The sequence below is a fragment of the Notechis scutatus genome, chromosome Z, assembly GCF_049901735.1.
Source record: "Notechis scutatus isolate UNSWTSFEM ecotype Mainland chromosome Z, rNotScu1.2, whole genome shotgun sequence".
Classification (NCBI taxonomy): Eukaryota; Metazoa; Chordata; class Lepidosauria; order Squamata; family Elapidae; genus Notechis; species Notechis scutatus.
In genome coordinates, this window is record NC_142025.1 from 25,426,232 (window position 1) to 25,451,857 (window position 25,626).

At 38.3% G+C, this 25,626-nt stretch overlaps 1 protein-coding gene across 1 annotated transcript in view; it reads left to right on the plus strand.

Moving 5' to 3' along the window:
- The window catches only part of TOP2B (DNA topoisomerase II beta), a 64,500-nt gene that overhangs the window by 15,807 nt on the left and 23,067 nt on the right, over window positions 1–25,626 (plus strand). The window contains exons 9-21 of the mRNA XM_026688449.2: window positions 10,446–10,547; window positions 10,667–10,804; window positions 11,851–11,989; window positions 12,340–12,497; window positions 12,594–12,719; window positions 15,870–15,980; window positions 16,616–16,721; window positions 16,988–17,097; window positions 20,187–20,279; window positions 20,354–20,468; window positions 20,935–21,056; window positions 21,431–21,579; window positions 22,701–22,932. Of these exons, the coding sequence (XP_026544234.1) occupies window positions 10,446–10,547; window positions 10,667–10,804; window positions 11,851–11,989; window positions 12,340–12,497; window positions 12,594–12,719; window positions 15,870–15,980; window positions 16,616–16,721; window positions 16,988–17,097; window positions 20,187–20,279; window positions 20,354–20,468; window positions 20,935–21,056; window positions 21,431–21,579; window positions 22,701–22,932 (1,701 nt within the window). The remainder of the gene's footprint in view (window positions 1–10,445; window positions 10,548–10,666; window positions 10,805–11,850; window positions 11,990–12,339; window positions 12,498–12,593; window positions 12,720–15,869; window positions 15,981–16,615; window positions 16,722–16,987; window positions 17,098–20,186; window positions 20,280–20,353; window positions 20,469–20,934; window positions 21,057–21,430; window positions 21,580–22,700; window positions 22,933–25,626) is intronic.

Consider the following 25,626-nt stretch of genomic DNA (forward strand, 5'->3'; position numbering starts at 1 on the left):
GAGTTGCTGTATATGATTTGTCAGTATCGACATCTCTTACATGCCTTAGAATTATGAAATTTTAGTATGTAGCATATCATTTATTTATTTCTAAAACTCTGCATTTGAATATTTTTGAGCAGACTGCTTAGAAAAATAGTTTGTCTTAAAAATTCCATTGTTAGTGGTTTCTTAATAAAAGTCATCCAATTTAAAGATTGGATCAGCACATCAGATATTATATTTTCAATATAATATAATTGTTACTCACTTTTCATTTTTTAATCTCATTAGTGATAGGCAGTTAAGATTGCAAACTTAGATTATTTTGGTATTACTGCAACCAAGGAATGGGATTCAAATTTCTTAACAACTGGTGCTGTGGGCGTAGCCTAATTTGTGGGTGTGGCTTAGTGGTCATGTGACTGATGGGTGTGGCTTGCTGATTGGACGTGGCTTGCTGGTCACATGACTGGCTGGGCATGGCTTGTATGTAAATATTGTAAATATTTATGTAAATATTGAATTTTTTATATATATAAAAAAGAGCAACTTCTCCATTATGGTGGAGATAGCATCCAGGATTGGGTTGTCAATTGCTGCTAGCTGATTGGACTGAGTATGTCAGATCTGTGAGGACACTACCCTGTTGCTAAGGGTGCACCAGAAATTGACCCAGTCAAGCAGCTTGGACGTGTTTTTAGTGCTCTACAAATTCGAGATTAATTAGGTAAGATCAGAGAAAATCCAATCCTGAATGCTATCATGGTAACAGCCACCTCCCAGTCTACCAACTGAGCGGCTGTCAAAAGATCGATCTTTCAGGGCTTCAGTCTGGAGCGACGTGGACAGATTGGCTGAGGGCCGATTCTCTTCAAGTAAGAGTGGCTGACAGGGCGGTGTGTAGAGGAAACCTCCACACCCTAACTGTCTTGGGTTGGGAGGGCTATTGTGTGGCTTTAAATGGCCATTCTAAGCCTGTTTGTTCTGTGGCAGCTATTTTTTTTTAAAGGGCATGAAAACGGCTGTTATCAGAGTCTGGAGTTGACAGCTTTAACACTCTGCCAAATTTTGTTTTAGGTTCTTGCTTAATTCCTTGAGCCGTCAAATCCACAGGTCAGCAGACTCCCAGGGGAGTTAGGCTGCCTGTCAGTTATTTAAAATGGCAGATTCAACAGTAAATGCTGGCCGCATGAATATGAGAGTGGAGGAAATGGCTCGCTGGCCGTTTAGCTCTCTCAGCCCTACAACAAAACGTTTTAGCCTCATTAGAAGACTCCAAGCCAAGAGTCAAGGCTGTAGAGGCTCGCAGGGGCTCCAAGGCAGCAGAGAGGGATAAGTATTGTAGGGACAGGGTGCTAAACAAGCTATGGGCTTAGGGACAGCAAGAAGCAGCCCAAGAAAGCCTGGAAGCTGTTTCAAACAGCACCAGCATTGATTTCTGCCAAAATGAGGAGCCACCGTTGGAGAGAAGACCCAGGTCTCTTCAAAATGACAGGAGGCATTTGGAGGTGCTGGCCACAGGAGGAGCTGGAGAGCAGTTTGGATTGCAAGAGCCTGAAGTCTCTTTTGACACCTCTGAGGGAAGAGAATTTTTCTCTGTCTGTCCAGCAACAGGACAGCTAGCAACAACTGTGTAAAGAACCAGAGTGCTCCACCCAGCAGTGGGGCAAGATCTAGATGTTCAGTTCAACATGCAGGTTTTGCTAGTAGAGGCAGTAAAACAAGGGGTATCTGCAGCCCTAAAGCAGCCTAGACCATCTCCCTCAGTAGCTTCCTGCTCTTCTTCCAGACAGGGCTTGAGACAAGTGTCTCAATTTCTTGATGACCTTTCCATGTATTCTGAGGCTGATTCTGACGCTCCCTCTCTACGTGATCACTCTGCCTATTCTGGCATGGGAGATCGGAGAGAGAGAGAGAGACCTCTTTGATATTGAAGGCCTGGATTCTGAGAATCCTGTAATTTCAGGGCTTTTTTAACCGGCCCTATTTAAATCACTCCTCTTCAAGGCAAAGAATGCCACAGAGCAAGGCAAGGCTTCTGCACCACCTGAGCCAGCAGATGCATCTGAAGACCCCAATGATCCACGCTTCTACAAGAAGACCATAACTGCAGAGGTCATCCCTTCACCAAAGATGTTTACAACAGTCATCCTGAGGCAGTGGTCTTCTCCTGGGTCAGATCCAAGCCCTTCTTTCCTTGATTGGAGGTTGTTTAATGTGGGAGCTGATCTTTCCAGAGCTCTGGAAGTACCCACAGTAGATGCCCCGGTAGCTGCCCTGCAGTCCAATTCTGAGATTCCTGCTGAGCCTGAAAACTCACTGAGAACAGAAGACAAGAGGGCGGAACAGATAGTTCAGAGGTCTCATCAGTCAGCAGCCTGGGCAATGAAGGCCTCCATTGCAGCACCCTTTTTCAGTAGGGCATCACTCATTTGGCTACGTGAACTGCAGGAGAGAATTCCAACAAATGATGTCAGATCTCATTAGCCCATTAATAAGTTCTAGCAGCTGTTGAGTTCTTGGCTGATGCCACCAGTGGTGGTATTCAAAAAGTTTTACTACCAGTTCTGTGGGCATGGCTTGGTGGGCATGGCAGGATACTGTAAAATCTCCAGTAAAATTTGCCGGTTCTCCGAACTACTCAAAATTTCCGCTACCGGTTCTTCAGAACTGGTCAGAACCTGCTGAATACTACCTCTGGATGCTACCTTCAGTTTGGGCCAGGTATCCTTCAAAGGTAATAGGATCGCCTGTAGCCTCTCAAAGTCTGCTTTGGCTCAGGCAATGGCAGGCAGACATGAGGCATAAGTGGAAGTTGACCACTGCCCCCTTCAAGGGGGAGAAAATATTTGGAGAAGCACTGGACAAGATATGGTGGACTCCAAAGACAAGGGGGAGATTTTGCCCCCAGGTCAAGAAAGGGTGACTTCCGCTCAATGCCTTATTTTCGCCGCCCCTCCTTTAGGGTGACTGAAGCTGGAGGGGAGTTTTCTAGTCTCATCCCCAGGCAGGAACAACAGCAGGACAGGATAGGTAGAAACTGCCAGTTCCAGAACAAGCAGCCCTTTCAAGGGGGAGGGGATCATCCCTTCCAATGCCCTAGAGAAATCTGCTGTCAACCCTCCAATTGGGGGATGTCTGGACTTGTTTGCCAGGCATTGGGAGGAAGTAATCACAGACACCTGGATCCTGGAAACAGTCTGATCAGGCCTTTCTCCAGAGTTCCTCTCCTTACCCCCAAGGTTTTTCTTTCATTGCCCTGTTTCTAAGATCAGAGAGAGGAAGATCCTCATGGAAATAGCTATTCAGCAGCGGCTGGAATCCATGCTATTCAGCTGGTGCCTGAGGACCAACAAGGAATGGGATTTTATTCCATCCAGTTTGTCACACCAAAGACCTCAGAAGGTTGGAGGGCAATTCTGGATTTAAAGCATCTAAACCACCAACCAAGATACAGGCAGTTTAAGATGCATTCATTCCAGTCTATTCTGGAGGGAATTACTTCTCACTTCCACAGATTTAAATGAAGCTATCTTCATGTCCCCATTATACTTGCCCATAGACAATTCCTCAGGTTCTGCTATAATGGCAGACATTTTTAGTACAGGGCCTTGCTCTTTGGTGTTTCATCTGCTCCTAGAAAATTCACGAAGCTGTTAGCAGCCCTGGCAACTCACCTTAGGGCTATCCCAGTCAGAGTCCACTGTTATCCGGATGACATCCTGGTCCAGTCCTCCTCGCCATCTCAAGCAGCAGAGGACTTGGAACTCACCATCCAGGTGCTACAGGAGCATAGTTTTTCTGTCAATAAGGCCAAGAGTCACTTCATTCCCACCAATAGATTGCTCCACCTAGGAGCTGTAATAGATACCATATCATGCAAGGTGTTCTTGTCCCAGGAGCATCAAGAGAGTATCAGAATTGATAGGGCAAGTGAAATCTAGGAACAGAGTACCCCTGGCTACACTTTCTAGACTCTTAGGAAAATGGATCTCATGCATTAATATAGTACCTGGGCTAGGTTGCGTGCCAGGGCACTCCAATGCTTTCTTCTTCCTTATCAAAGGACAGGCAGGAGTTATTCCCATTTCCGAGTCATGTTAAACCCGGAAGTCATCAAGTCACTTTGGTGGTGGTTATCTGGGGCTCCTTCCTTAGGAAACCTATTCAAGGACCCTAACCAGCTGGTGCTGACCACGGATGCCAGCCTTTATGGCTGAGGAGCTCATATCCAATCCAGGATGGTCCAGGGACAGTGATCCCAGGCAGATTTGGATCACAACATTAATTGGTTAAAACTCAGGGCAGTCCACCTGGCCCTGAGGCAATTCTAACATATAGTAGCTGATAGGGACGTCCTGGTCTTAACTGACAATGTGACCACTAAGGCACATGTAAATTGCCAAGGGGAAACACATTCAAGGCCCCTGATCCTAGAGGCAGAGTAGCTGTGCCTCTGGGTGGAAAGGTATCATATATTGCTCAGAGCTGAACATATTGCATGTGTATCCAATGTTGAAACAGACTGGCTTAGCAGAGCCACTATAGACCACGCAGAGTGGCGTTTGCACCCAGATTTGTTTCAGGAACTGTCGGAGTGCTTTGGACGACCAGCAGTAGACCTCTTAGCTTCTCAGGACAATGCACAACTCCTGAGATTCTTCTCCAGGTTTACAGTTCTTGGGGTGGAGAAGATGGATGCCTTACACAGTCCTTGGTCACGGGAGCTCCTCTATGCCTTTCCTCCACTGTCCCTGATCCTAAAGGTGATACAAAAACTATTGGGCGAAAGAGCAGAGCTCATACTTGTGGCTCCTCATTGGCCCAGATGGCCATGGTTAGCAGACTTAGTAAACCTATCTGTGACCAGCCCTTGGAGGATGCCGGCGGACAGAGTATGTCTCAACCAGGGACCCTTGTTACATCCTTAACCCCAGTGACTTCAATTGACTGCTTGGAAGTTGAATGGGGATCTCTGATCCAGGACCATTACTCCTCCAAAGTGATACAAACCATTCAGGCCTCCAGGAGGCCTTCCACCAATCGCATTTATGACGTGACCTGGAGGGCTTTCTGTGAATGGTGCTCTCGATCTGGGATGGGCCCTACCAAGGCCTCAGTCGCCCAGGTGCTGGACTTTCTTCAAGAAGGACTTGACAAGGGCCTGTCACCCAACACATTGTGGTGGCAGGGGTGGCCTTCTCTTCAGTACTTTCTTTGTGGGGCTCAGAATCCCTATCTAGGCATCCTAATGTCCACAGATTTCTGAACAGGCTACAAATCTGAGGTCTCCAGTGGTCCATCGATACCCCACATGGGACCTCTCTAAAGTACTGCATCCGCTGACTGAGGCCCCATTTGAACCACTGAGATCTACTTCTCTGCAATTTTTGTCTTATAAGGTGGCCATCTTGGCCAGAAGGATTTGGTTGCCTTATCTGTCAGGAAGGATCTTTGTATTTTTCACCCCAACCAAGTTGTTTTGAGATTGGACCCTTCATTCATGCCAAAAGTGAACTCTTGGTTCCACAGGGCCCAGGAACTGATATTACCTGATTTCTGTTCAAAGCCTGTTCATACTTTAGAAAACAGGTGGCACACTCTAGACGTTCGAAGGGCCCTTCGTATATACACTAAACAAACTTCTCCCCTCAGGAAGTCTGAATTCCTTTTGTATTATTTCAACCCTCTACCATGGGTTGGTTGTAAGGTCACTCCAATGACTGTGGGGAGGTGGATCAGACTGTGCATCTTCAAAACCTATCAATCCCAATGATTTGCAGTTCCTCCAAGAGTAACAGCCCATTCGACAAGAAGTGAGGCCACATTGTCAGTGTGGGCCACTCAGGTCTCTCTGGAGAAGGTTTGTAGGGTGGCAACTTGTGCTTCATCTTCTCTGTTCATCAACATTATAAACTGGACTCCTTTGCATCTCTGGAGGCAGATTTTGGACAGAGAATTCTTCAAAAGGTCCACCTTGTCTAAGGGATTCGGACCGAACTAGTCCTGCCCGTAGGACAGCCAACTTTGGCATGTCCCAATCCTGGATGCTATCTGCACCATAATGGAGAAGGGTCGTTGGTTCTTACCTGATACGACCTTTCTTGTTTGGTGGAGATAGCATCCAGCCCCACTCTGATGGAAGTCTGTTCTGAATCCAGTAGAGCAGGGGTCACAAACCTTTTGGACCTCAGGGACCACCAAACTGATAAGTTTAAATTCCAGGGACCACTAACCTGTTCTGTGGGAGTGGCCTAATTTGTGGGTGTGGCTTGGTAGTCATCTGACTGGCTGGGTATGGCTTGTACATAAAAAAAGAACTTTTACCCAAAATCAGGCAAAGCAGGCAGGCAGCTTGAGTTACTCACAGAATCACAGATTCATTCAGAGATCTATTTATCTGCCATTGGCTAGCTCAGTCTGTCACATAAAATTTGCTTGCAAGCAAACTCATAAAATTTGCTAGCAAGCAAACTCATAAAATTAACTCACAATACATCATGTATGTAAATATTGAAATTTTTATATAAAAAAGCAACTTTTATCCAAAATCAGGCAAAGCAGGCTGGCAGATTGAGTTGCTCACAGAATCATTCAGTGATCTATCTATCTGCCATCGGCTAGCTCAGTCTGTCACATAAAATTTGCTTGCCGTGAGTCTGCACTGAATAATAGAATCTTCAATCCTATGGGAGGTTCGGCTGTGCTTAAAAACACAGCCGAAGATCTAAAGACTATCTAGAAAGCAAGAAATCCAACCATTTCCTGCTTCCTAGCTAATCTAAATCTCCTGGCACAGCAGAACAGCTGATGGTCAGAAAAATAGCAATTTAGCAGGCAAGTTTGCCGGGTAAGGAGTGAGTGGGCAGGGAGGGTTCCCACGTGGGTCATGTGGGTGGTGCAGCCTTGTATTTCTGCGCAGCCTGGATTAATTGCTATGGGGGGTGCTCTGGGGGTGAGATTTCTCTGCAGCCCACCAAAATTTTCTCATGGTCCACCGGTTGGCAACCGCTGCAATAGAGCATGACAACAACAACAAGAAAATATGTCAGTCTGGACTTCTGGCTTTGAACTTCTCCGAAGACGGACTGCTGACTGTGACTGTGCATGGCTTTGGTCCATGCTTTGGAGCCCCGATCAACCAGATTTGGGGCAGAAGCCATCTCGTAGCGGCAGCAGAGGAAGGGGAGACCGTCAGCTGGGTAGAGGAGAGTCGCAAATCCCCTCCCTGGCTTGGGAATTGTTCCCTCCCGAAGATGCCTGAAGCGGTGGTCTAAAATGGCCATCCTGAAGGGGAAGATTAGACTGGAATAAGTTTGTGCAGGAGAGAGAGAAAGAAGCGAACAGCAGGAGGAACGGGACAATATAATTAAATGGAAGGTAACCCCAGGGTTAACATTTCAAAGAATTTTCAAGAAAGGACTTAAAGCGGCTAATAGAAAGAGGGAAAAAAAGGTGTGAATTGCTTTTGACAGCGGCGGGGCCCGAGAAAGGTAGAATATGGAGAAGGAATCATCTAATCAATTTGGACAAGTATATTTTGATTCTATATAGGCACTAATAAAGCTGAACTATAGATTGTTAAAGAGAAAATTTAATATCAATTGGATTTGACCTTTTTGGAGGATTGTGGTTTTAAAAGCTCTGAATAATTGGGAAGAAAAAAGGGGTTGTGGAGTTGTCAGAACAAAGAGTGAGTGCCATCTGAGTTAAATCTAACTTGTTTTTCCTTCAAAAGACTGTTTCTCAAAACCTGTAAGGATGATTGATACAATAAAACAATAACTTTGAAAAATTGAAACAAAGAAACAGAAAGACTCTGCCGTTGGATCAATTGTTGATTCTGATATGGATTGGGCATTGGATTATCTGAGGATTAAAACTTGAGAGGAAGAAAATAAAAGTTGACTGTTGGAAATTAACTTTAAAGACACTATTTGGACTAAATTGCTAATTAGAAAGCTGTAAAATGGTGATATCTCTTCTGGCATTAAAAATGGAACTTAGAAACATGAAAGAAATATTACAAGAATGAGGTGAAATGCTGGGCTTTGCTTCAAAATTTATTGAAAATGCAATTGCAGAGTATGAACAACAAAGAAAGTATAGAAGAGGAGATGGAGCAAATCATAGAAGGGGCCATCTTTAACTACCATTGAGAAAAAGAACTCTGGAAAGAAAGAGAAAAAGAGTTGGAAATAAATATTGGAGATTTGGGGAATTGAATAAAGAGGGAAATATTCGGAAAATTAAAAAAGGGAAAAAGAATCAGCAGAAATTCAAAGGGCGGAAGGGGGTTATAAATAGAGAGGGTGATAAAAACTGGAGTGAAAGAATAAAGGGGAAAATACAAGGGGAAAGAAGGGATAAGAAACGACTTGGGAACAAAGAAATATGGGAATTCTAAAAAAGTGGGAAAAATTGTTTAATTAGACATAGAGATAATGGCTGATTGATATTTGGAAAGGGGATTCTGCAAGGTGCTAGGGGGGTAACAAATAAATTTGTAGTTGTGAAATGGAGACAGATTGATAAAATGGAAAATAGAACTGCTATTTTTTGATAATGGAATTCAATGCTCTTTTCCTTTATGCATAGAGATAATTGTAACAAATAATGGAATATGTTTATTAAATATCTTGAAATATTTTAAATATACTGAAATAAATGAAATGATCTAGAAGGAGAGCTGAAATGGAATTAACATCAGGGTTTAGGATTAAATGAGTAGATTAATATGTCCTTTTTTCTGAAATTGTAGATAAACCTTATGAAATTAAAAAGAGGAAACCATGCAGAATCTGAGTTATATATGTTATGTAGTTTTAAATGGGATTATTAATTTTAATGTTCTAGGTAATAAAATGTTAAGCATTTAATGGGATTTAAAAGGGGAGATAATTAATATATAACTTAGAGGTGGTGCACTTAAACTGGTATTTTAGGGGGGGAACCAATTTATAGGAGTGTTATTAATCAGAATTTAAGAGGAATATACAAATGTGACAGTTAAAAGTACTAAAGTATAATAATTATGAAGTTAATATATGTGAATTAAATAATGAGATAAGCATTTGGAATAATATAATAAAATAGAAAATGTATAAAAGCATTGTTAAGATAAGAAATAGAATACAAAAATTGAATATTTAACTGGTCATATTTGTATGTATATGTGAAACCTATGATCATGCTGTTCACTAAAAAGAGATGTTAAAATGTGGAAAACTGAATAAAACTTGTTTAAAAAACAAAGAAAATATGTCAGTCTGTCACTATTCCTTCACCAATTTCTGGGGCACCCTTGGCAACAGAGGAGTATCCTCACAGATCTGACAGACTCAGTCCAATCAGCTAGCAGCAACTGACAATCCAATCCTAGATGCTATCTCCACCCAACGAGAAAGGTTGTATCAGGTAAGAACCAACGACCCTTTTACCCAAAATCAGGCAAAGCAGGCAGGCAGATTGAGTTGCTCACAGAATCACAGAGTCACTCACAGATCTACCTTCCTGCAATCTGCTGCCTGATTCTGCACTGAAAAATAGAAGCTTCAGTCCTAAGGAAGGTTCAGTTCTGCTCTCAGACCACTTCTCCCCACCCCCCACCCCCCTGAATACCACCCCTAACTGCGCCTCAGGGAAGCCTCCTGGGCGAAGGGGAAGCAGTACAACAGCAACTTAGATTAGCTAGAATGCAAGAAATCCGAAGATTTCCTACTTTCTAGCTAATCTAAATTGTGCGGCACAACTGATAGTCAGAACAGCTGATTGTCGGGAGAAAAGAAGGAAAAATAGCAATTTACCAAAACTTAGGCAAAGGCACAATGCAGGCAATTTGGATGGCCTGCATGTGAGATAAGGAGTGACTGGGTGGGGCAAGGGGGAGGGGAGGGGCCAGCCAGTGGTGCAATTTGCCGGTTTTCTGAACTGCACAGTAACAACTGGTTCTATAGAATCTGTCCATACTGGTAGAATTCCACCCATGCTGCAACCCTTGAGACACAGTTTGGTATAGTAGTTGACACTATGATTTCTTGTGCCACTTTAGGTGACCTTGGGCCAGGCTAGGAAGAATATAATGGCAAACCATTTCATAACTTTTTGCAATGAAAACTGGGTTTTTATCTATTGTATTACAGTAAATATTCCCAACATTTTTTACTTCAATATAGTTGTGAAGCTCTATTGTGCAGTTTATGGACTTGTAAAAATAAAAAATATGTTCACATATGTGTGTACCACATATAAATTTTAGATGTGGTAAGCACATATAAATTAAAAATATTTCAATGTGAGAGTAGTAACATTCCTAATGTGTTCAGGGTGTGTGGCATTCTTTTGATTATTTGACATTTCTTTGGTCCTATTGTGAAAATGTTCTTATTATTAGAACACAAAGTTCTAAAACACAATTTTGTTTTGTTATTGTTGCTAACTTTTTTTTATTTTTTTACCTTAAGGGAGGTAGGCATGTTGATTATGTGGTAGATCAAATTGTTGGAAAATTGATAGAGGTGGTTAAAAAAAAGAACAAAGCTGGTGTTTCAGTAAAACCATTCCAGGTAAGCTGATGCTCATATTTTGAAATAATTTCCCAAAAAAGATTGCTTCATTATTTCTATATCTTTGTTTTCTGATTTTCACTTGTGTACATTTATTTGTTATTATTATTTTTGAACAGGTAAAGAACCATATATGGGTTTTTATTAATTGTCTTATTGAAAACCCTTCTTTCGATTCTCAAACAAAAGAGAATATGACACTCCAGCCAAAAAGTTTTGGGTCCAAATGTCAATTATCAGAAAAGTTTTTTAAAGCAGTAAGTATTGCATATTTATTTCATAACTATAATCATTTGAAGAATCATTGACCAACTTTAAAGAAAGTAAAATCCCTGATGTGGTTTACATTTCAGAAATTATTCTTAATATGACTAAATGAAAAGTAATACAAGAATAATGCTCTAATATTTGAAATGCATTTCCTTTTTAATTAATAATAAGCACTGATGTTTATTAACTATCTTGCAAAGTGTTATCTAATTTTGGGAATATAACAAACAATTCAGTTCATAAATTTTGTGACTCTTTGAGTGGTATGTGAAAGAGCCTGGTGACATAATGGTTAAAATGCAATATTGCAGGCTGCTCAGAGCCAGGAATTTGATCCTGACCGGCTCAGGGTTGACTCAGCCTTCCATCCTTCTGAGATTGGTAAAATAAGGACCCAGATCATTGAGGTCAACATGTTAATATTTGTAAACTGCTCAGAGAGTGCTATAAAGCAGGGGTCCCCAACCGCCGGTCCGCGGACCGGTACCGTCCGGGAACAAGTCTTACCGGGCGCTGGTTGCTGGCGCCGCCATCTTTTTGGTAAAAAGTGCTTCCGGTGAGCTTTTCCGGTAGAAAGCTCACCGGAAGCACGTTTCATCAAAAAGATGGCGGCGCTCAGCGCTCGGTGAGTTTTTCGGGTAGAAAGCCATTTCTACCCGAAAAGCTCACCGAAGTAGCAGCCGCCATCTTTTTTGATGAAAAGTGCTTCCGGTGAGGTCACCAGAAGCACTTTTTCGTCAAAAAAAGATGGCGGCGCCCAGTTGATGCCGGTACCGGGCCGCAGCGTCAAAAAGGTTGGGGATCACTGCTATAAAGTACTGTGGAGTGATATATAAGTCTAAGTGTTATTGCTGTTAATTATGAGAATAAAAATAAGGAAATATCAAGCTGTGTAAAGAATAAACTCTTACAGATTACTTTTACAGATATTTTTAAAGAAAAAAATGATTTTAGTGCTTTGATATATTTCTTTATTTTTAATATAAGCCTTTTTCTGGTATTTTTCAATATGCTGTGAATTCAATTTTTATAGGCTTCTAACTGTGGCATTGTAGAAAGTATACTGAATTGGGTGAAATTCAAGGCACAGACGCAGCTGAACAAAAAATGTTCATCGGTGAAACATAGTAAAATTAAAGGCATTCCAAAACTTGATGATGCTAATGATGCTGGTAAGAGCTAACAATCATTTGGGATACTTTTTATAATAATACAAATGCCTCCAAAGTCATTAATTAATGACTACGAACATGCTTCAGGTAATATTCTTGCTAAGTTGAACATATTTGGAAGAAAGAAGTATTTTTCAGCATAGGTAGATTAATACTGAACATAGTTATACCATGGTTAAAGAGCCATGCTATTTAAAAAGCAAGTTCATATCAAGTATCTGTATTTTTTAATAAAATGATTTTTTTTTCCTGAAAATGTGCTATTCTCTATTTTAAGAATTTAGGCTTTAACTGAAGATTACTTCAATCCCCTTACTTTGATTTTTTTGGCTCTTTTCATTATATTGTAGGTGGCAAGCATTCTTTGGATTGTACATTAATTTTAACTGAGGGAGATTCTGCCAAATCTTTAGCTGTCTCTGGTTTAGGTGTTATTGGAAGAGATAGATATGGGGTATTTCCACTCAGGGGAAAAATTCTTAACGTTCGTGAGGCATCTCATAAACAGGTAAAATATGTCATTTAAAGAGTTGTTGAGTGCATAGCTAATGTATATGCATGTATTCACTAATATAGCTTGTTTTAATTCTACATTTCTACACAGATTATGGAAAATGCAGAAATTAATAACATTATAAAAATAGTTGGTCTACAATATAAGAAAAGTTATGAAGATCCAGAGTCTCTGAAAACATTAAGATATGGCAAAATTATGATTATGACTGATCAGGTCAGTTGAATTCTAAAATTAAATATCTATCATGCAATCCTTTCTTTGCTTAGAGTCTTTCTATTGCTCCTCATTTACATTTACTGCCTTTATTATCCTTCAGACTTTATTTAATTTGCTGACATCTTTCTTGACAACCTATGTACATTATACTAATTGATATTATTGATATATTTATTAATATATTGATATTATTGATATTATTACATTGATATTATTTTTATTTATTAAAATAAACATCATAAACATGTCAACATATCTATTCCATTGATTTTAGTTTTTGAAGTGATTGATTCTGGATATTAAGATTTCTGATCATTTTTAAGAAGCTTCTTCAATTTTTTAAAGTTTTTAATAGGTTATATATTTATAGTTTTCTGCCATTATTTTTTTCTGATATATTTTCAGTTATACACTGTATTTTTAGCATTCATGTATTATATACACAGAAAGAGAGAGAGAAAGAGAGAGAGAGAGAGAGAGAGAAGAATTGTGCATATGTTGCTTGAATCCTGGATCTATAAAAAGAAAAAAACTGTATTTAAAGAGCCATGGTGGCACAATGGTTAGAATGCAGTATTGCAGGCTGATTGACTGCTGGCAGTGCAATCCAGATTGGCTCAAGGTTGAATCAGCCTTCCATACTGCTGAGGTCGGTAAAATTAGGACTCAGATTGTGGGGGGCAATATGCTGACTTTGTAAACAACCAGAGAGGGCTGTAAAGCATTATGAAGCAGTGTATAAGTTGATATTGCTATTAAAACTAACATTCACATGACTCACAGAAAAAATATTATTTATCTTTCTAAATTTTTCATCTCCCTCAGATAGATAGATAGATAGATAGATAGATAGATAGATAGATAGATAGATAGATAGATAGATAGATAGATATAGATAGAGAAGTAATAGAACACTGAATAAGCATATTTATCTGAATATAGTCTAAGTAGCTTTCAAAGTGATCATAGATCACAGCAGCAGCCAAAAAAGCTAATGCAATCCTAAGCTACATTAACAGAGGGATACAATTGAGATCAAGTGAGGTACTAATACCACTCTATAAAGCCTTAGTAAGACCACACCTAGAGTACTGCATCCAGTTTTAGTCACCACACAAAAAGATGTTGAGCCTCGCCTCAAACGCAGCATTGGGAAAGGAGAGCAAAGCCAGAGTGGCTTTGCTCTCCTTTTCAAACATCCCACCACCACTGCGTTCGGAGCGAGGCCCGCAGGATCACCCCATTGAGCCCCTTGCACCAGAGGCACTTGCCCAAGCAAGTGCGAACGGAGCAGTGCACGAAGTAAATGGGGTGAGCCTGAGAGAGGGAAAGAGAGAGGAAAGAGAGAGAGAGAGAGAGAGAGAAAGAAGGAAGAAGAGAAAGAGAAAAGGGACAGAAAGAAAATGGGACAGACAAAGAAAGAGGGAGGGGGAATGGAAGGAAGGGACAGAAAGAAAAAGAAATAAAGAGGGAGGGAGGGAAGAGAAATATAAGTGAGATATCTATTCTAGTCCAATCACCTTCTCCAGCAAGGTTAGAAGGGAGTGTGTGTGTTTGTGTGTGTTCTCCTTGTAATTTACCAGTATATTTTGGTTCTGCCTTCTTCAGAATTGGTACTGTAATACATTGGGGAAAAGTAATTTTTTAGGGTGGAGGTCTGGTCCAATGGATCCTGTTTAAAGCCTCAACAAAATGTGAAAGCTTCCTGATAGTCTTGGCCATGTTTTGTCCACAAAACTTTTAATTAATAGAAGCCAAAGATGTTTCAATTTGCTGGCAAAGATGGCGGCAAAGATGTTTCAATGTGGAAAAGGGCCTCTAAACTAGGCCTCATTTCAATCTGATGCATCAGGTCTCTCTCCATCCCTCCATCCCCCCTCTTTGTCCCTTTTTCTTTTTTTCCCCTTTCTCTTTCTTTTCTTCCGTCTCTCTTTCTCTCTTTCTTTTCTCTCTCTCTCTTTCCCTCTCCCAGGCTTACCCCATTGATTTGGTGCACTGCTCTGCTCAGACTTGCTTGGGCAGGTCCCTCCAGTGCAGCGGGCTCAATGGGGTGGACCTGCGGGACCGGCACCTAGAATGCGGCAGTGACGGTACGTTTGAAAAGTAGAGCAAAGCCAGAGGTTGGTAATTTTTGCTGCAAAAAATTACAAAAGCTTCTGGACTGTGCACAAGAAGGGACACACATGTCAATGCAATTCAGCAACATAAAATAAAGAAATACAAATAAAACAAATCAACAAGAATCGGCAAAGCATCTCTGATTAAATTCTGTTCAAAACTCCAAAAATACGTCAAGTAGTTATGGGGAGGCCAGTCATAAATTAGAACACTTGCTAAACAACTGGCCATTAAGTGAGGACCACTTGTATTTGGTTTGCCAGTCACCAAACCACGCCCACCCAGTCACTTGACCAGTAAACCATGCCCACCCAGTCATGTGACCAGCAAACCACACCCTCAAATTAGGCCATGCCCACAGAAATTTGAATCCCGCCCCTGGGTGGGGGGCATTGAGGATGAGTTTGTAGCACCAAGGGAGCGGTGGACTGAAAAAGTTTGGGAACCACTGTTCTAGAAAAAGTACAAAGAAGAGCAACCAGGATGATTAGGGGACTGGAGACTAAAACATATGAAGAACGGTTACAGGAACTGGGCTTGGCTAGTCTGGTGAAGAGAAGGTCCAGGGGAGACAGGATAGCAGTGTTCCAATATTTGAGGGGCTGCCACAGAGAGGAAGGGGTCAAGCTATTTTCTAAAGCGCCTGTAGGCCAGACAAGGAATAATGGATGGAAACTGAACAAGGAGAGATTCAACCTGGAAATAAGAAGAAACTTTCTGACAGTGAGAACAATCAACCAATGGAACAGCTTGTCCTCGGAATTTATGGGAGCGCCATCTCTTGAGACCTTCAAGAAAAGATTGGACTATCATTTGTCAGAAATGGTTTAGGGTCTCCCTCTTGGGCTAGATGAATTATAAGATCCCTTCCAACTCTGATTATCTGTTATCTGTTATAGATATATGAATTTTAATTGAATTATTTAAATAGTAAAAATAGAATCATTTTTAAAAGTTATCCCTTGTGTAGTCATATTTTCTTTTTATTCAGGATTCATCATATTTAGCCATCTTTCCTTTTTTATTCAGGATCAAGATGGATCACATATTAAGGGTTTGCTAATCAATTTTATTCATCACAATTGGCCTTCACTTCTGAAACATGGTTTCCTTGAAGAATTCATTACTCCAATTGTAAAGGTAATATAGTCAGTGTACATGCTATATGTAATAAATCTTAGGTAAAATTTATGTCTTAATATTTGAAATGAAGTATGAATATAATTCATCCAATATTCAAGCATATTTCTTTATATTTAAGAATGATTCAAGACTTAAGAAAATAACTTTTTTTTTTTGCTTCAGCAAAAGTTGTATATAAAATACTTAGCATTTGTGTTTCTGGCTTAGATTGTATATCATAGGCACAATCCTTTATTGCACAGAAATAAAGCTTAATATAAACTTATTGCTTTTATTTCTTTGTATAATGTCAGCATTTATTGTATGAAATAGTAATCTGTTAGAGAATCATGGAAAGTTTTGTGTATGACACTATTCATTCAAGTGTCCTAATTTTATTATTCAATATCCAGTCCTTGAAAATCTTGAAATAAATATATTATTCATTTTAATGACATGGCATATATGGCCAAGCATATGTACATGTTAAATATTTTGAGCTGCATTTGGATTAACCTATTATAAGTCGAGGTGGTGTTTTGCTGGCCCAAATCATATTTGAAATAAACATAACAAGTATCATATGTAATTTTTTTATAAAACACAGGAAGAATTATGAAATAAAATCTAATTGAAATTCTCTTTATTTTAAGGCAAGTAAAAATAAACAGGAACTTTCCTTCTATAGTATTCCTGAATTTGATGAATGGAAAAAACATATGGAGAATCATAAAGCATGGAAAATAAAATACTACAAAGGTTTGTACTAAACTCCTTTTCTCTTTTCTCAAAAATATTTTTAATCCAAAATACACTTTAAAATGAATTAATTGAAATTTAGTTGATTTCTCATTTGCAATACTAATTTGATTAAAAAAATTAAATCTTTATATAATCACTATTGGATTAATATTTAACTATTTTGGCTATACTTTTAGTGTTCTTGGCTGATTATTAAATTATTGTGTAATACATTGAGAAAAACTATAGATTGAAATGTCAAGCTTTTTTTCCAATTGAACTAGGTTTAGGCACTAGCACTGCTAAAGAAGCAAAAGAATATTTTGCAGATATGGAAAGACATCGGATTTTATTTCGATATGCTGGTCCTGAAGATGATGCAGCCATTACATTGGTAAATATCAGCTGAATATATATTTCTTCTAATTCTAATTATTTAAATTATTAAAACCAATTGAAATCATTGTATTTTGTAGTGACAAAATACAATGTCTTATCTGATTATTAAGCAGTGATATATACATTTATGTGGCAAAAATCTGCAAGAGACCACAGTAAAAGAAAACTCTGATGAGGGTGACTTTCTAATCTTACAAAAATAAAATAAAATAAAATGTCATAAGATTGACTTCTGCCATCTGTAAAATTTCATGGGATGAAAAATTGTATATGTATGTTGTCAGTCTATTTAAATTTTAAAAATTAGGTGAAAATCTAAAAACTAAATCCTAAAAGAGGACTGCATGGAATATGCCCAAAGGTAAAAACACAAAATTAAGCAAACTGTACTAATCCTGAAATAGTAATGGTAATGTATAAATTAAATGTTTAATTTAAAATTTCTTTATAAAACCAATGTACCATTAGATATAAGAAAGGAATTTGTTGGGGAAACACAGGAATGTAAGGAATTGCAGGATCACCAAGAAAAAATTCCAAATTACTTTAATCAAACCAGTTTAGCTAAATTATTTATTTTTACTCAAGGAGTAAGGTCTTGGGTTTCAATATATATTCAGGCTTCATTATCAAGAAGATGACAGCAGAGGGTTCATCTTGGCCTTCTGTTTTAATGTTCTCCTTATCTGATCTCCTTGATCCTTTCCTTTTCCTTTTCTTTCCTGAATACTTCCCCAGTTTTATAAAATGACAGTGAATGCCAGTCATTTAGAGTATTTAAATTGTTTCTTTCTTCAGACAAGGAGAATATGCTACATCTATGTTGTTTAGGTTCTAGTCAGCAAATTGGAATTTATCTAATAACTACATTTACTTCCTGATGAAACTTAAAATGAAGTGTAGTTTTCATCAGTTGCACCTTTATATAAATGTATTACATTGAAAAGATTTTATTAGGAAAAACTGAATCTTCTCAATATGGAGCTATTTATGAGATGCTGTATTTGTCTTGTCTTTGACCTCGAGTTATCACTGTAATGGAGCCAGCCCATTAAATGAACTGCTTTTCTTAATCATTCCTCATTCCTGCTTTCTTGAATGCATTGATTTAACAAACGTGTAGATATTTAAGTGAAGCATGGTGTGTCCCAGATAGGGAGATCATTGGAGGCCCCATGCAGGTTCAAGCCCCACTGCCTCAGGCCTCCCAAGATCTCCCCACCCCAGGAGTTACCCCATGCTTCACTTCTAGCCCCTTGGGATCACCATAGCTACTTGGGCCTGCTTCCCACTCATATTCATCACAATCACACACTTGCCTTTTGAAAATCTACAGACCTCAGGTGGCTGAGATAGGGAAGGAGACAGATGCCATAATCTCACAACTGGCTATCTTTTTCTGAGCCCAGCTACAAACTCTTTTGCCCAAAGAAGCAGTTTGTGGCTGCCTAGCATGATCACAGAAGCACCAGCTTGGAAAACGACATCTGCCTGTGGATTCCAAGCAACTGAGGCCTGTGTTTTGAGAAGAAAAGCTAAACTTTCCATAAGTGGAGAGGTCCTATTTGCTGGACCAGCAATAGCGAATTCTGCTTAAGTAATGTCAGGAGAGCAAAATGGAGAGGCTCTTTGCTGTTCTCTGTTTTGTTCTGCTGGCATTAGTAATTTCTTTGCTCAGCTAATGCCAGCAGAGCAAAATGAAGAGGCCCAGTAACAATAGTCCACTCCCTTCCCTATCCTAATCTCCTTTGCTCTGGAGAACTTTTAAATATAATTGATAGATTGGGACCAAGATGGGGAAGAGGGTGTAGAACCTGATAGGATGCCAGAACAGACCCAATGCTTGTGTGGAATTTTCTGGGTAGGATGGGAGGGGGAGTTGTGCTGAAGGATGTCTGCAATCAATTGTAAAAGCAAATGATTGTGGGAATGCTATAACAGTCTTAACTTTGAAATTAGATTATAAATACCTTTTGGGGAGTCTGCCATGGCTTTGAATGGTTGCTAAGTGACTGATTATAAGTCGAGGACTACCTGTTTTGTGTTACCTGAGTTGAAAACATATAAAGTTTTGCGGGTATAGTGAAAGTCACTTGTGTTGATCTTGTGAATAGGAAGGGAAAAACAAGAACAACTATGACTATGATACTGATTTCCAAATTTATTAAATCCTTTATCACACTTGTTCATAAATTATCTCCTTATTTTTAGATTTAAATATTTTAGATCTAAATAAAAGTTGGATCCTGCTAAGTAAAGGTTATTTCAATGTGATATAAATAATTACATGGATTACTATAAATTTACTGGACAGAGTGTTCTCTGCAGCAGAAAATGTTGTCATTCTTATCCCAAAGGTGCTTTTTAAGAGGCATCTGGACTTCCTTGTTTTATTTTGAAGATGTTTTGCTTTTCATCCAAGAAGCTACTTCAGCTATAATTGGTCCAGTTGTCTCTTGAAAAAGGACCTTTGGGACAACCATGACCTGGATGACTGAGAATCTGCAAAGACATGTTGCCATTCTAGTATTGTAGTCTTAATTCTTTGTCAACATCATGGAAAGAATGAGCAATATTTTTCCTGTGATTCAAGGTTTAAAAATGTTTTTTTAGAGATGTTTTGTTGCTTTTTCCTTTTTGTCCTTTTTCCTTTTACTATTTTTCTTTATTTGGAAAAAAGAGTACAAAATAAATGGCCATTTTCTCTTTTCTATCTTCTTTATTTGGGAATAAAAATAAACTATAAACAATGATAAAATATGGACATTTAATTTAAATAATTACTACATGTTTTAAGTGTACAAGTCTTATACTAAATTGCCTTCAAGTTGGGACTTTTTCTAAAAAATGTGTCATCTATTAGCTTATGTTGCATATTTTAGAATGTAGCATGGAATAGATACAATAGAAAACACTATTTTCTGACCTCTGGTCATGTGTATAGTTATTCTGTTTATAGCTTATACCAGCAGTTATTAGCTATTTCTAGTTTATATCTTTGTTGGGCCTTGATTAAAACTTGGTGTTTTATAGCCACCCTGATCTATTTTATAGTCGTGAGCAGTCTGTGTTATATTTTTGTAGGCGTTCAGTAAGAAAAAAATTGATGACAGAAAAGAATGGTTGACAAATTTCATGGAAGATAGAAGACAACGTCGGTTGCATGGATTACCAGAGGTAATGTTGGAATATTAAGGAGAAACAAATAATGTTACTTGTTACAAAGTAATAATAACTGTTATTTATTTTAGCAATTTCTGTATGGGACTGCAACAAAGCATCTCACTTATAATGACTTTATCAACAAAGAGCTGATTCTCTTTTCCAACTCTGATAATGAGCGATCCATCCCATCTCTTGTTGATGGTGAGTGTACTTTTATGGTATATAGTATCTTCTTTTTGTGATTTAAATATATAATTATATTGGAACACAGAATTCTGTTATTTGCATTTTTCTGTTCTTTTTTCATCATTAGCCTTTTATCTAGAAGAAGCTTAGTTGTTTTAACAATAGCAATTGCACTCTCTAAGTAAGTTGACAATATCAGCACATTGCCCCTAACACTTTTATCCTTATTTTACCAACCTTCTTTTTCTTTACAAATGAAATTGTAATAAAACTACCCTTAAATTTGCTAACTTTATTATTATCAGAAATCAAAGTCATAAATTTACAATTTATTATATTTACTAGATAATTGTTGCTGCATTCAACATATATAAATTAACTTAGATATTCTGATTAAATGTGCAGTTTAATTAAGTATCTCTTCTTACTTTGAAAGAGTACAAGTTTGATTTTTTTTCTTTTTCTTTTTGTTTTAATTAAGGCTTTAAACCAGGGCAACGTAAAGTTTTGTATACTTGCTTTAAGAGAAATGATAAACGTGAAGTTAAAGTTGCTCAGTTGGCTGGTTCTGTGGCAGAAATGTCTGCTTATCACCATGGAGAGGTGGGTATAGAAAGAAAAAACTATCCATTTTGACCATTTTGGAAGAATAATTTTGCAAAGCAAAGTAGGCAGATTTGAAAGTTAGTTCTTTTTGCTTCACCTATAGTAAGCTTGAGAGAGAGAAAAATGTTCCATTGAAATCTAAATTCCTCATAACCATGATCATCATCAACATTGTTATTTGTAATAATGTATAAAATGATAATAACTTGATAATAAATGTCTTTTCAAAATGGAGGGGGCTATTTATTCTTTTTTCTAGCCCCTGTCATAGTTAGAGCATTAAGTAGTTTTGTCCGCAATTTATTCTATACTGACTCATAATGTTGGATTTTTCCCTTTGGTAGTAACATTACTTTAATATTTTCTTCTAGCAAGCATTAATGATGACAATTGTCAATTTGGCTCAGAGCTTTGTTGGAAGTAATAATGTCAGCTTGCTACAGCCTATTGGTCAGTTTGGTACTAGGCTTCATGGTGGCAAGGATGCTGCAAGTCCTCGTTACATCTTCACCATGTTGAGGTAAAGTGTAGTTCAAAACATAAATCTAAATAATACAGAATTGTGAAGTATGTTATTGTTATTGTGGAAGACAACTTACATATTAGAAAGAATATGTAAGTATTTCAGTTTCTTAGTCCAGAAGTGCAACATTTTGGTCAACTCAATGGTTATATGACAGAACACAATGAAAATTGTCCTTCAGAAGTGTGGAAGAAACACAAAACCCATAACCTGCCAAAATGAAAAACATCACACCTTCATTTAATTTGTATTTTTTCTAAGAGAAGGGGAGAGCCAAGCTGATGTAGTATAAAGCACCAGGTTGGAAACCAGAATGAATTAAAGACCTGCCTTATTAGACAGGAAGGCTTTAGGCCAATCACTGTCTTTCAGCCCTAGGAAGGAGACAATGGCAAATAACTTCTGGAATCTTGCATAGAAAACTGCAGGAACCAGTTTAGACAGCCATTAGGAGTCAACATTGACTTAAAGGGAGGGAGGACAGGAGAGAGACAGAGAGAGAAGAGATTTGGATTTATAAAGTAAAAAAAACCCCACAGCTTTATTTTCTATTATTCAGCTTTTGATTTTATAACCAAATTGGAAATGCAATTATGTCCCAATACAAACCTATATTTTCACTTTCTTTCTAGACAATAATTCTGATGCCCAAGTACATGGATTTTATTTTATGGGGAGAAATTAGAGTAAAAGGGAAAAATGGAAGTATTTAAGAATAAGTATGAATAATAGTACCACAGTGTGATTTGATCAATATTATCTACCTATACAGTTGGGATCAAAGGGTACTTTTTCATGCAACCTGATAATTTTTGCATAAGGTGTCTGGATAGTAATTGAGGTTTTCTAACCCCTATTGAAAATTACTTTAATATTGTAATGCCTGAGGAAGGCTTTTCACTAGATGCATTGTATAATGTTTAGAATACCTGTAACCTCCTAGTTCATTTTTAAAAAGAATAAAAGGCACATTTTATGAGATGGGCAGCTATGTACATTTGCAAAATAACTAAATTGTATAATTTAACAATTTGTAACTTCTACAGCAATTCAGCTTAACAATTTATTTAATTACAAACCAAAATAATCTCAACATTTTATTTGTCTTTTCTTTAAAGCCCTTTAGCAAGACTACTTTTTCCTGCAGTAGATGATAATCTTCTTAAATTCCTGTATGATGATAATCAGCGTGTGGAACCTGAATGGTACATTCCCATAATTCCTATGGTCTTAATAAATGGTGCTGAGGGCATCGGTACAGGATGGGCATGTAAGATTCCAAACTATGATACCAGGGAGATTGTGAACAATGTCAGACGAATGTTGGATGGATTGGATCCTCATCCCATGGTAATGCAATATTCACTGCAGATTAATGTATTCTAAGTTTTCTCATAAAGAGGCTAAATGTTTATTTACAGAGGGATAAACTTATGTTTTGTGAATCAGTATACAAAAAATATGGATAGAAGAAGAAGAAGACGCTAAGTAAACTATAAATATTTTTGTAGTCTATGTGATGTGCCAGTTAAGCCAGAAATCAGAAAGCAAGAGTAAACAAAGGCTTTAAGCTTTTGTTAAGAGAGAAACAAATCTGGTTCACAATCACACTAAAGAAACTGTGGAAAGAGAAATGAAGCAGAAAAAATTGAGCAGCTAAAATCAGTGCAAGTAAGATAATATTATTTGGTGCTTCTTTTATCAATGTTTGATTGATTAGTAATGGTTTAAAAATCATTTTTAAAGGACAGTTTGGCCTCAATTTTTAACTATAATTATAAAACAATTTACCTCTATTCATGAAAGTGTCATTTGCACAGAAATATTGCATATATTTAGAATTTTGTATTAATTCTTAGGTTTTATTATGTATTCTCTCAAAGTATGTACTCAAAACATATCCATCATTGTGGATGAAATGGACATGCCATTATCTATAGCCTGGAAAGCATTAGGATTAAGCCTATCTTTTCCAATGCTTACTTTTTCTATCCCATGGAGGAAAATCCTCATTTTCAATTTTAGTTCTGCTTTCTGCAGATGTTGTAGGATTTTTTTTTTTCTATTCAGGCCTATCTAAGTAGAGGCTTTAAGAAAAAGAAGCAGAGAAGGAAGGAAGGAAGGAAGGAAGGAAGGAAGGAAGGAAAAAAGGAAGAAAAAAAACAAAATAATGAAAGAAAGATAAGAATATAAACATAAACTTTTCCTGTAGAGCTGAGCTTTATTTTTTTTTGAACAAAGAACCTTCAGTCACATGGAACATATATGGCTTGTAAAAAAAGCTACAACAATCAGTACCAGGAGAACAAAAGCTGAGCTCCTTTTGTTTTGCCCAAGAAATGGCTTGAGGAGAACTATGGTTTTCTTCCCTTTTTTTCCAAGCTGCGAAAACTGTGATACACATGCAGATGAATAATTCACTGGAAGCAGTATTGTTGTTGTTTTCCCCTCTGGAGAAGATTAGATATCTTCTCATCCCTTCAAGATAGGAAAGGTCAGGAAATGAAATTATTAGGAGTATTAGAATCTCCTTAATAATTTGACAGTTTCAAACCTGTCAAAGCCTTTTCTAGTTCAACTTACACCTAACACACTTACATTAGAGTTGAGTTTCTTTGTCGTGCTTTATATTTTCCCAGAGTATAAATCTCTGTAATGGCTTTACATTCTCATTCTACTTCTCTTTTATTCAAACCAATATTCCATCCCAGATCTCTCTATTCCACTCAGAAGTGGCAGTGAAGGTGCTCCCTACTCTCTCTTCTTCTCCCTGATAGTGCCAAAGTAGCATGACTGAACATACAGAACATATGTGACCAGATAAATTAATACAATCAAGTGGGAACTCACATTCACAACAACAGAGGAGGTGATCTCCATATTTAAAAGAACTACTGGATATGAAAGAGGATTTCTTGCTTCTCATTGTCAGCATGATGAATAGCAAGATTAGGAACATCATCAGGGAAGTTTGTCTGATCAGAGAAGTGATTGCAACATAGTAGATCTAATCTAGCTAGAGATATAGAAGAGTGGAATGCCTTCACTGGGGGAGAACATAAGAGACTTAAGAGAGAAATAATCTGTTCGTTAGATGAGGACAAGAAGATGAGAGGGACTTCTTGTAGAGATTATTCAATATGGACTTTTACAATAAGACAGCAGTAGCAATAGCACTTATATACCACTTCACAGTGCTTTGCAGCTTTACAGCCCTCCTTAAGTGGTTTACAGAGTCAGCATATTGCTCCCAGAGTCAGCATATTGCCCCCAACAATCTGGGACCTCATTTTACCGTCCTCGGAAGCATGGAAAGCTGAGTCAACCTTGAGCTTGCTGAGATTCAATTTGCCAAATTACAGGCAGCCAGAAGTAGCCTATAGTACTGCATTCTAACCACTGTGCCATCACGGTAGTGGTGGTTGATAGTTAAGAACAGGGGTGGGATTGTACAGGTTCGCACCTATTTGCTAGAACCGGTTGTTAACATTCTAAGCAGTTTGGAGAACCGGTTGTTAGAGGAAATTACTGGCCTAATCCTGTAAGGAAGGCAGGAAGGAAACATTCTGGTGTTGCTTACAGAAACTGCCTCTCCGTTAACCCTTATTACATTCTTGACAGGACTAGACTTCCTGTCTCAGGAACGTCTCTAGAGTTTTTTTCACCTCCTTTGCTGGTACTTTGCTTGTGTGGAGTGACCATTCAGAGTTACAATGGCACTGAAAAAAGTGACTTATGACCGTTTTTTTACACTTACGACTGTTGCAGCATCCCCACAGTCACGAGAGGCCAGGCGAGGAGATGCGTGCCTCGATGTGAGTGATGTTGAGTTGGCCACGCCCAGCCAATCACATGACCACCAAGCCACACCCACCAACTAAGCCAATGCCCACAGAACCAGTTGTTAGAAAAATTGAATCCCACCCCTGGTTAAGAACCTTTGTTTTAGCAAGAAACACCTAGAGTGCAACTATCAGCAATACTAAGAGAACTCTTCCTTGCCATGACCAAGCCAAGCACGAGAAAGACACTACCAGACTTTTG